Source organism: Lycorma delicatula, chromosome 1, assembly GCF_047948215.1.
Source record: "Lycorma delicatula isolate Av1 chromosome 1, ASM4794821v1, whole genome shotgun sequence".
In the NCBI taxonomy this organism is placed as follows: domain Eukaryota; kingdom Metazoa; phylum Arthropoda; class Insecta; order Hemiptera; family Fulgoridae; genus Lycorma; species Lycorma delicatula.
The window spans coordinates 282,852,151-282,865,337 of record NC_134455.1 but is presented as its reverse complement, the minus strand read 5'-3'; the positions used below and the strand labels follow the sequence as shown (position 1 = coordinate 282,865,337).

Here is a 13,187-nt window from a genome sequence, read left to right as displayed (position 1 = left end):
GGCAGTAAGGTAATCTATGTTATTTGATGTACTAATCAGAATTAAAAAGACTGTTTTCTGGAGCTAGTTTAAATATACTGACAGTATAAGGGGATTACCATCCTTTGAAATGCTATTAGCATTGACCTAATAGTTATGTAAAATTGCCACAATTTTTTTTACTGTTTCTTCTACAGCATTTTCTGACTCAACAGAAATAAATTAAAAAAAAAAAAAAACATTACATAAAAGAACTTTTTTGGAAAATATATTTGTTCCATTATATGCTCTATATAATTATAATACAAATTCAGTACTACCAAGACAGTAAAATGAATTATTCGATCACTCACCTCTGAATGATCGAGGCCCAGCCTGGACTAAATATGATTAAAAACAGTTAATATTGTACGACGAAGTATAAAAGATTATTTCTCTCTTTTTTTCTTAATTAAATATTTTTTTCGCGAGATTAAGCCCCAAGAATAAAGAAAAACTCTCCCTAACCCCTCCTCTCTATATTAGTCAAACACACTCTCTCTCTCTCTCTCTCACCCCTCTGTTATAAAAGAGTATAATCTAATCACTCGTACTATCGTGTGGTGGTTACATTTAATTAGATAAAAAAATACGTCCGTATTTTATTAAATTGCAATTTAAATTCGTGTGTAAATAGCAAAATTGTGTACATCTAAATTATGACGGATGACAATCATTTAGAAAAATATTAGAGTTAATATGCGACAGAATTCTGTCTAAATAAACTCTGTATATCTTAACTTCATATCCTAAAACTGTTACGTAACAAATCCATGAAGAAATAATTCAATTAACTTAAAACAGAGATAAAGGCCGCACAGGAAAAAATAATTCGGGGCGAACTGTTTTTTCTAATTTCTTATCATCTCGAGGAAAGAAAATTTTTCCTATGATGGGAAGGAAGTTTATTATTATAAATTGGCGATCAAGATAAATTTAAACATATGAATGGATTATAGGTGGCCGATTTTCTTACTCGGTTTTATTTCAGACTTCAAAAGTTTATAAGGTCACGGTGATATATATTTTAACAAAAAATACGTAGAATAAAATTAACCAAATCAATAAATCATGAATCACTAACTTCATTGTAAACTTTACATAAAATTTTTCAGAGGGAAAATATTCTACGCTGTTTGTTATAAGCTTAACGATGAGGAAAGTACCGTACGTATTTAAAATTTTAAAGCATATTTCATGGATATCCCTTGCTGTTGCAGACAGCTACAAATCATCTGCCTTATCATAAGAATGTACACTTTCAACAAAAATAAAATTTAATAAAAAAATGTTAATTCAAAAAGTCATTGTCTCTTTCTTACATTTTTATTAATGAGAAAAAATCAAATACCCGACGATAATTAAAAAGTTTAATTTGAAATCATAAATAAGGCTATGTCACATAATACTGAAAAGATATGTTGTTTCAGTCAAAGCGATTATACAAATATAATATAGTAACAATTTTGGATGGTTTACGACCGAACACATATGAATAACTTAATAAAAGTATACCTTAGCTATTATCGGGAAACCAAATCCCAGTAACTGGGAAGATGACGTAGCTGATCTTATACCATGACTGTAACCGATAGCGCATGTTCTGGTAAGAAACATTATTCAATTCTAAAAATGGTGTATAGTTTGCTTATTTAGAAAAAAAAAACAATAACATCCTTGTCAGCATATTACAGGAAGTAAAGTGTGAATTAGTTTTATGTTGTTTTGTGTATTATCGTACTAGATACGATAATCGTAAAGTTGAAGACGAATTGACACGAGATAATATTACTGGTAAAAATAGCACGGCAAATTCGAAGAATAATAACAATTTTATGCCAGGCATACTAAGAAAAGTGAAGAATAAAGTGGTTTTCAGTTGCCTTCTTCAAAGAGCCGAATAAAATGTTGCATATTACCATGCCAAAACACCTTAATAATTAATACTGGTTGCATGATTAATATCATTAATTTCAGGGAAAAAAACTTCGGTTAGCGATACTTGAACCTCAGTGATTTAGGTGTCATCAACATACCACCAAAGACTGAACATATATATATAAGAAGCAAATTAATGTACGTTTTCTGTGGGGAAAATACATTTAACATAAATACCGTCTACACTCAGCAGGGGAAGTTACACTCTTACTGTTCCAAATGTTCGAGGACCGTTCGGAGAATTCTCAGACTGGCAAAGAAAACACAAAATTTTTCAGAATTTTTTATTTTTCATCGTAGTCACTTCGCAATTCGCTATGTTTAAAACAACGTATTTCCAAATGTTTAATATCTTCAGTATAATAAGAACTGCCCACTCAGCAAAATAAGCGGTTGTCTTAGTTTTGACCTGATCATTTGAAATGAATCTACGTTCAGCGAGGCATTTAGGGTTGGAAAGAGGGAATACTTGCTGGTAAATCAGGCAAATACGACGCATGTGGAAACACTTCGAGGCACTAGATCGTGGAGTTCTGCAGTAATAACACGAGACTGTGTGCAGGCACATTTGGCTTTTTTCACTTTTATCAAGTGCGCACAGACGCATTTGGTAATGTGCCTGTACATAGTTTCTTTTCTTCATGTTTGTCAAAAACCACTTCATTTTTGGCCAGTTGTGGAAGTCTGGCCAGAACAGCATCCTTAAAATGTTACAGTAATGAAGCGTCCCCGGTGACAGTCGAGCTTTTCAGGTGGTCTATGAGTGAGCACCACACCAAGAGAGTCCTAAAAAAACCGTAGCCACGACTTTTCCTACCGATGGAACCGATTTCGCTTTTGAATGGCTGTACGATCAGTTTAAATTCAGCAGCCCATTTTTACCGTCAAAAACAGAGAATGTTTTAAAGTGCAGTTTAACTCTTTTTTTAACCCATTTTTTAGAAAATTTCAGTACTTGTTTGATTTACTCGGTCGCGACAAAAAAATAAAAATAATAAACGCATAGGTCTGAAACTTCTCAGTAGGCTATTTAACAGATTATAATTGACAATGATAATCACTTAGTCATACTTTTGCTGTCATACTATCTCTGTGTCAGGCCAAGAACTTTCCGAACGACCCCGGTAGAGATATACATATATTTAAGCAACAGATGTTCCATTTAACATAAATAATAGCATAACAGATTAAAATTACAGAATCTAAAACGTACAGCAACCTAATATAAAAAGATGCTACACGTAACTAACAGTTTGGTAAGATCAGATATTATTAATAATTCGAATATTTTATATTGTGCATTCCACTGTACGAGTAATTATTAAAATTTCCCGGATCTTGTTGCTTCTGAGCAGTATCCATTTCAGTCATTGAGAGTTTCAGTCCATTTCAGTCATTCAGTCATTGATAAAAACATATATGCTTCCACAAAAATTCCACTAGACTACAACATTTTTCTACAATTATTTGTTTATAAATTTGTACATTTTACCTTTTATTTTTTTTAAAATCAATGAACTGCTGCTATAGCAATTGGCGTCTTTTTATAGGTAGCAGAGCTAGTACAATTAATTTATAGATACATTGGTAATAAAGAACTCTTCCATTAAAAAGCAAAATAGTAGGCTACAAGTAAAAATTTGCAAAAGTTTCATTACATTCATTTATAAAACAAAATGTAATGAACATTTAAATGAATACGTTACATAACCATCAGTTATCATAAAATAAGAAAAATTCTCACCAGTGACACAAATACGGAATAACTACTTCATACACTATTTATTAAAAATTTAACAACGTACTAGAAAAAATTACATTAAACGAGCGCTTTAGAAAAAGCTATCATACATTTGTCATCGCCACAGAACAGAAATAAAACAATCGATCATGTTTTACTGCAATATTCAAACGTTATATCGAGTTTCTCTACAAATTACCAAACGAAGCGATATAAATACAGATCTATAAATAACTCAAAATATTAAATTAATAACAATTATTTTAACGAAAAATGAAAATAAGATGTATGACACTAAGATAAATTTTAACCGATATAGTAGCATAATAACTACATACATAATAAACATAGAACTACTAACCAGCAAACGTTTTTAAAAAAGAAAATTTAAATTATGTTTGTAACGTTAATTTTTTAAAATATTGGGAAATAATCAATTATCTCAAAAGATATAATGAAGTGTTTTAAATAAGGCTAAGTGAAATCATTCACACTTTAAAGAGGTCCCAAGAATGGCCCAAGAAGTCCCACTTTAATGACCCAAGAATTCAAAGTTTATTGTAATCCCTAAAAATCGTAAAAAATAAAAAGTTTCCTTAAAAAAATAAAAGCGAGGTATTTCCTACATAATAGGTCAAATAATAATAATAAAAAAATTAAAAAAAAAAAACTGGAAGGAACGAACGAACCGTCATCAATTCAGAACATAGGTTACGTTATATTATAATAATTGTAAGTAAGAACGAAAACAAAACATCATAAAGAACACTACAAGAAGGGATAGAAAACAGTGATAATGACAAGACAACCAAGATTAAGTTTTTTTCGACGGGCGTTATATAAACTGTTTTTTCCCCTAAAACGTAATTCTGCTCAACGATGTTTTTGCGATAACGGTCGGTAGTCCAGATAACAAAAAACAATTATTTTTAAGATCAATCGATATAATTTTTTTTCTTCGAGAAAAGATGCAATAGCAACCAATCACTGATGCAATTTAACAGTAGATACAAACTGCATACCTAACTAACCTAACTACTTAACGCTTCAACGTTTCGGAAAAGATAGGTAAATGTTAGCTGTACACCTATTCGAAAAATATGATTAGATAGTTTAAAAGAGGGTAAAATTAACTCGCTAATAAATTTCATCAAAATGTTTTATGTACGTAACTATTGAATCGTTGAAGTATTTAATATACATTGGAAAATAGACTTCAGGTATCAATTAAATTCGTTAATATTATTTTTTACGGGATAATTATCATTTATGTATCCTTCTCTTTTCCATCTGATAGCTTCATCGTTCGAATCCCAGTCAGCCTTGGTATTTTTTATATGCAAATAATTAATGTCTTGCTACAAAAAACAGAATGGAGTAGCCGTAACTGGACATCTTCCTGTAGTTAACGGAGAGAAAGTATAAATAAATATACAATTAAATTAATTTACAATAATAAATTAAAACCGGAATAAATTAGTAATCATATAGAAATAAAACTTTGTTTTGTATTTACGTAATGATTTATATACATTGACGTAATAAATACGTGGAAAACATCATGCCAAAGGAATCACTGCATATTATGCAGTATATGCAGGGACAGCATAAATTTTACCCAGCTGTAAAACCTGAATTTCTTCTTGTGAAATTTTTCACTACTAATAAACAACTAAAAAAACAACACCCATTTTGTCTTGTGTAAAGTTTTACGTAAAAATACAAGCGATGTGTTTTTACGATTGTCGATAGAAACACCGGGGCTGCTATTGTCTAAAGGTGTGGGATAAATGTGAAGTTGGACTACAGAAAAAAAACGAAGTAATGTATAGAAAAACAAGCGAACAGGATTAGGCTGAGTCAAACGGCTACATTTTGCAATGTATATCAGCAATAAATCTTGCTCAGATAAGTGACACATAGCTGAACTACCGCTTGCGACTGCTGACATCAGCGACCGTCAAAATCTCAACTACCTGTATTTTTTCGTCAGTGAGATGGTAGATTTCGACCATTATTTGTAAACGTTCAATACATAATGTATACCTTGTTTCCAGATCAAGCCATTCTGAATCGTAGAAACTGTCAGAGACTCTTAAAAATGAAATGACAAAGTTTTTACTTTTAACCAAAATAAAAGGAAAAATGATAACCTCACTACAATTATTAAAAATATGCCCTTGACAGTAAGCACTGTGATTTTAGTACTGTACATTTTAGTTTGTGTACCGTAAATAACAAAAGAATGATTTTTATCACTCGGCTAAATTTATCTGGATTTTTTAAACATAATATTATAGTGTCCAAACTCGTTTGCTTGACTTGCAATTCACTTATGTACTATAATTGTTATAGATAACTTCATTAGTTATTAACAGGTAAAATATTTTCAAGACACATTTTGGAATTAAATTTAGAACTAACGTCGACAGTGTTCTAGATATGGACTTCATTTACTGTTTTCTTTTTTCGCTTAGAACCACATTACGCCTGGTTTTGTAGTATTTGTAATTCAAGATATAAATAAAAAGGAATTAAAAACAAAACAGTTTTGGGCTGTTGTCTAATATGACGATTATGGCTGTTTTGTTAAGGTCGTCGATGGCTACTGTATAAAACTCGCACCTTCGTATTCAACTCAAAAATTTTAGTATCATGGTTGTACGGAATCTTGGGATGTTGAAATTTTGAATCGGATTAAACGGAAGGGGTTCTTTTTTCTTTTCCAGAACGAGTGAAGCCACGATAGTTGACGCAAAATAGCAATGTCATACGAGGATAACTTTCTTGAAATATATTGTCAGATAAGACACTGATAAATATTTCTAGAATGTTATTTTGTCTGAAATAACAATAATTCATGAAATTTCATCAGAATAAATGTAATGTGACGATCAAAGGTTTCCACACTACGAATGATTACCTGGATAATGTGGAAACGGCCAACCAAAAATATCACTAATCAGCCAGCAGCACATACGGCCATGATATCACCATTTCCGCAATCTTCTTTTCACCGGTTTATTAAAAATTAATACTGAAAAACGTACGGGGATCTACGAAGCATCACATCACTGATTTTTACGATCTTAGCAAAGTATTTGTCTCTACCCTTTGAATAAAAACATTTAACCTCATCTCGCATTTTTTTTTTAATTATAAAAAATAGTGTTTTTACAAATATCAATTATAGACGTTTTAAAACACTAAATCATAAATTAAATTTAACTTTCTTCAATTAAATATCAATTAGATATTATTATAAACGTGTACTCTAACTGTTATTCGAACACCCAGGTAGAAAATAATAGAGCATACCATATTTATTAAAATATTAAACCCGCCTCACAAAACAACTTGAAAGCAATTACTGAAGTCGCCCATTCTTTTAATATTAATAACGTTATAGTCGATTTTCACGGCCATTCGATTAACATGTACTTTTAAATAAAAAAGCATACAATTTAAATTCCTAAAAACAACGTTACAAAAATTATTTTTAATAAAAACATTTTACGTTTGTAGCAACTCTCAAACGAATTAATGAAAACACAAAACATATATACAAACAATAATAATCAACCTTTATTAAACTTCATACATACAAACATGGTATGCTTAAAACTGATTATTGAAATTACACATCAGAGAAACATATAATTCATAATTACATTCCTTAAAATACTTGTTTCAAATATCAATTTACCGGTTCTTAGTAGCCAGGAGTTATTCCAGCAGAAAATGTTTATTTTATACTTCTTTTTATTATAATATTACGGATATCACTGATAAGGAAAAAATTATTACTGTTTGGAATGAGTTATAGTGTCATACTTATGAGTAAATTATAATACCTTGTAATTACTAAATATAAAAGCAGTTTTTGAACAAAAGAAAGTATGCCATTTGAAGCATTATATCCTCTTATGATAACCTATAGAAATTCTTGATCAGAAGAAAACTAAGCAAAAGAAGTTAAATACTTTGATTGACATACCACGTTATTCATAGGAAACTGTCTTATGCAGATTCTGTAAAAGAGTTGTGATTGTTTGAAATAATTTTCATAAAAATAAGAAGAAAAGTATACATCCATAGTGGGGTCTAACAATGCAAAAAATACGAAAATAATTATGTTAGAAACTAATTCAGTTAAAGACTATAGGCTAGGAATACGATAAATAGAAATAAAAATGTTTTAATCTATTAATAATTTTTTTTTTACTTACATATGATAATTAGCGTTGCAATTTATTATTCACCTAGCATCAAAAATTATTTTCATAGGTTTCATTTTTCTTGTACCGTGGAATGCCATAAAATAATCTAATGCTAGAAATCAAAATAGGTACATCATAACTAAGGAATATAATATAAATTATTTAAATATTCTTTTAATAATAGGCTCACGCCCAATTAAAACCACTATATTTATATATATTTTTTTTTTTAATAAGGACGAAATTGAATATTTTACTGGAGGAAAAATGGCCCCTTTTATTGTTTAAAAAAAAATTAAAACAATTAATTTTATAAAACGGATAGAAATGAATAATGATACAGTAAACATAAAGCACAAGAAGAATAAAAAAGAGCATGAAATTCGTGATATCCATGAAACGTGCTAATTCTATAATTTTTATTGTTTAATTTAAAATAATCAGAACCCTAATAATATTTTGTTTAATTACGTAATTTAACCTACGCAATGATTGAAATCTGGAAAAACGCAAACATGGATATCGGTAACAAATAACGTCAAAATAAAACCGAATGTAGATCTTGAAAGAGTACAGAATATGAATTCGAATCTGAAACAACGGTTTAAGAAAATATGTATAAAGTATATAACACATTTGCTTCAAAAATATTTTTATATCACAAAAATAACGTATGAACAAGTACATTTACTTAAAAATATAACGACCTAATTTTCAACGATACAATACATTAAGCCTGTTTGTTAATTATTCTACTAAGATATATTTAATTTTGGACGATATTATTCCTGAACGATAATGGCTCTCAATGAAATTCGCGGATTGGTTTCGTTTTGGCTGTAATTTGGGTAGTATAGCTTTCAAAGATTTACCAAATATATATTTTATTTACCTTGATTACGTTACATATTAAGTAACATGACAGGGTGGTATGTTCATTTTTGCCCAGATAAGAGAAATTTCACTGATGTTCATGAAATAATAAATCGATTCGTCTTGATCAATTTGCCACAACAGACATATCTATTTGAAGAAACAGCATTTTCTGCATAACGACAACTCAAAACTGATTGACGTTCTTCATTATTAATTACTTGGAAAAAAATTTCAAAACCCAATAAATAACAAATTTATTATAGTGTTCCAACACAAATTATATAACATCAGAAATAACACAAAGATATTAACAAATATAATTTAATTAGAGTAATTTTTAGATATTTAATAATTCAATAGCGAATATAAAAGGTTAAAACTAAAGCAATTAAAACAAATTTACAAATGCGACTTCAATAGTGCTCTCATATTTTCAAATTTCCAACTTTTTATGAACATAGTATCAATTATAAATTAATAATTTATGAAACACCTATAGTTATTTTAATTTTAGTCAATAAATGTTCTTCTTCCACTTTTTTCAATATAAAAATTGATTTACTATTTTGATAAATGTGTGTTGACGTAAATAAGTGAAAACTGTCGTTTTTATTTTTTTACATTCTAATAATTCTACGTACTTACGACAACAAATTTTTTCTTTTACTTTTCCTTCATAGCTGTTATTTCCAAAGAATTAGTTCAAATTAGGGTATTTCTTCAGCTTTATTAATTTATTAAATAATCTTCAAAATCAGAATATTTGTGCTAATATTTTCAACTAAATTAAAAAAAGGAACATTTTAATAACATGTTAATGTATTATTAAGTAATTAAATTTGATAAAAAAAATTTTTTTTCTTTTTTTAAAATCATTATTTTAAGCACTTTTATTTGAAATCTAATTTAAAGTTTAAATTAGTTTTTTCATTTGGAAAAAAACATATACTAGATTCAATCGAAATGAAAATGTTGCAGCTTCGACCGTACAGTACAAACAGGACTTTATGTAAAAATGACATTTATCTGTCGGCTAGTCCCTACTACTATAACATAAGAAAATAAACGAAATATCTGATTCACGAAAACCGTTGAAAAAGTTACTAAATTTTACTAGAAAAAATGGATGACACAAAAGAATAGGGAAAAGATACGACCCCTGATAAAATAGCTTGCATAGGGTATTTACCTAACAACAAAAATAGTCATTGTTATCCAAAAACTGTTATTTGATTTTTTTTAAATTTAATTAATAAGTGTTATTCTTTCTAAGGCTGAAAGATTTGTTAATTTGTTGCAGAGGTGAAGAAAATTACCTTTTTGAATAATAGACATTTTAATGGATCGTGTATAAGACCATGTTTAAAAACTGATGTAATTGATTTTATTACTATGTCTCGGACATGATTTTTCAAATATATTTTATCGATGAAAGTAAGATGGATAAAATTATAGGAGGCAAAGCGAAGGCTACGAGCTTATTAGTATGCCATTTGTCCTATAATCATCGATCTTAAGAAATAACTGAAGGCAGAATGTATTTATATAATCTAGTTACTATTTATTAAAATACAACTACAGAGCAATTAAATATTCAATTATAATAGGTGGTTATATAAATAATACTAAATAAACCGACATATGAAAGGCAATCAAAATATTTTAAAAACGTTGATAATTAAGAGGAAATTCATTCAAAGAAAATAATTTGAAACATTATCGTATTATATATATATATATATATATATATATATATATATCAAGTTTTCAACAAGATGAAATTTATAAATTTAATGTAAAAATAAAAACCTGTTAAGACGGATACAATCCGATTTATAACATAACAAAACCATACTTTATAAATCGCAATATAAAAAACTGGAAAACAATGAAGTAATAAGATACAGTGCTGATGTCATTGCACTTTTGTTACTAGTTTAACAACAACGTTCTATGATGACAACCAAGAATTGGTCGTCTATTTTCACATGTATGTATTTACTGAAAGACATTCAATACATGAACTAGAATGACCTGACGTAAGTATAATTAATTCATTGGACAAGATCACACACAAAATTTCACATACAATCGCATAAATAATATCATCTAACTCGAGTGAATTTCCACGTTTCATAAATCCTATATTTCAACTATGTAATAAATACAATATTTAATTCAGTTCTGTGAAAACCGAAAAATCTCAGAAATACAAAACAATCTGAATTCTTAATTATAAAAAAGTAAGCATCGTGAATAATAAATGAAAATCCAATAGCTGGTAAATTAACTAAAATTGTGATATAAACAGGAACTAAATACAACTAATTTCCACAACCAGCCAAACCGATACAATTAAAAAATATTTAATGATGTTTAACAATCTGGTATCAGAGAACACTGATTAACATTTACATAATAAAATATCCAACAAAACAAACGTAACATAATATTCAAAATTAGAAATCTACAGGCTCAGTTTTGCATTGTTTTGATAACAGCCGAGAAGATGTAGCCATTTCCATATCTTTAAAAAGGAGTAAACATCACCGAAATCAGTGAAGGCATTCCAGCTCAGTGGGTTCGTACTAACTAAAACGAACACATTTATCAGTTAAAACAGGTCTTACTGCCGGGGGAGGGGGGCACGTTGGCACACCAATGCGTTCATATATATGAATGTACGTTACTGATATACAGGCATTCAATTATATAGTTTAACAAAAACACCACTATGAATGATTTCAGATAAGATCTATCCCAATTATGGAATATCTGTGACAGAGTAGGGCTCAGTCACGATTGCAAGTGAAAGAATCATATTACATAATCTTACAGAACAATCAATGTAAAAAAAATGCGGCAAAATTAAATTGTACCATTATCGTAACAAAGTTAATCATGAATAAAACTAATAAATGATGTAAAACTTGATGGTGGATAAATCGAATAAAATATTTTAGATTTTATTATTTATTTTCTTTGTTTAAAAAAATAAATAATAATAACATTAAAAATAACAGTACGAGTCAAGTCACTTTTAATGTACAGTTAATAGTAATTTACTTAGGCGTGCTTAAACGAACTAGAAACTACAGACAACTTACACAATAGTAGCATCCATTACAAATGGAATCGAGTATTCTGTATCGATACAACGATAATACGGTATTAAAAGAATATAATGTTACGCAGTAAAATCTACACAAAATTTTCCAATTACACAGTTCCAGGACAACATTTAAACAAAAAGAACTATAGCGATACTAAAATTAAATTCAGCAAACCGCCACAAAATGAATACTGTGTATATTTACGTTTTTTAATTTATTTATTGCCTATGTTATATTTTCAGTATTAGTATATGTGTACTAAAAAATAAAAGTAATGATAAATAAATGACAATGTAACTTTAAAAGCTTATAAATTCACAAAAGTAACTTTAAACATCAAATTAAATAAATAGTAGGCAACATTGGAACTAACGATAATATTGTTATTAACGTATGCATATAAGACGTACACATTCAAAAACAGTAACTGAAACTTGAATCTAGCAGAGATTTAATATTAAAGACAAATTATAGATAAAATTCATTAAAATCTGTTTACCTGGTGGACATATGCATTCACTTATGTCCCTTGATGTTCTCTCCGGGATATCACGCCTGAGGCGTTGGACGGCTGGTTGGTGCTCGGTTTGCAGAAGACTCTGCAGCTGGTTTTCCAGAAGAGTGAGTCGTGACTCTAGAAGCATCTCGCGGTAGCCAAAATAACCGCTGGCCGCAAGGCTGAGCACACATAGTCCACACAGTATTCCACTAAGGTCTCTCTTGTTTTTGTCCGGTCGGGACTCCATGCCGCGACGCTAAGCTACTCTCTGCACATGGCACTAAACGCTACCCGCTGGGCACAGACCGCATTACATCCGCACAGTTCCACTGTCCGCGCTCGACTGAAGCTTGGCGCGGCGCGTCTTTCCTGCTATCCCCACCCATCCCGTGTCACACAAGGGGGGTGGCGCACGAGGGCGTCCCCGCATCCTCTTTCCTACATCAATCAGCCTCTCTAAAGCCCACTACAGTCGTGCTCATACAATGCCCGCTGTCCGGGGTAATCACCTTTATACACATTGTGTCGAAACCGAGTATCAGTAGAGCTCTTCTGTGTAAACCTCAGCTTTAAAATACAGAAACTGCTCAGAAAAAAGAATACTCTTCAGTAGAACATCTCCATGTCAAACAGAACTTGTAGTTAACAATCGAAAATTTCTCTTGCTACATTTCGATTTATTACTTTAATTCGGTTAAGGATGCTTCAAATTCGTTTCTATTTTTTCGTTCCAAGTAAGCTTCTAACAAGAAGTGATAGTTCTTCAGGCCTTTAAATATTAT

General features: G+C 29.8%; 1 protein-coding gene across 17 annotated transcripts in view; it reads right to left on the bottom strand.

Moving 5' to 3' along the window:
- The window catches only part of LOC142332279 (uncharacterized), a 663,646-nt gene extending 650,884 nt beyond the window's left edge, over nucleotides 1-12,762 (bottom strand). For all 17 annotated transcript variants that reach the window (XM_075378625.1, XM_075378616.1, XM_075378717.1 and 14 more), the window contains exon 1: nucleotides 12,406-12,762. In XM_075378625.1, the coding sequence (XP_075234740.1) occupies nucleotides 12,406-12,652 (247 nt within the window). In that variant the 5' untranslated portion in view covers nucleotides 12,653-12,762. The remainder of the gene's footprint in view (nucleotides 1-12,405) is intronic.
- Between the last annotated feature and the right edge of the window lie 425 nt (nucleotides 12,763-13,187).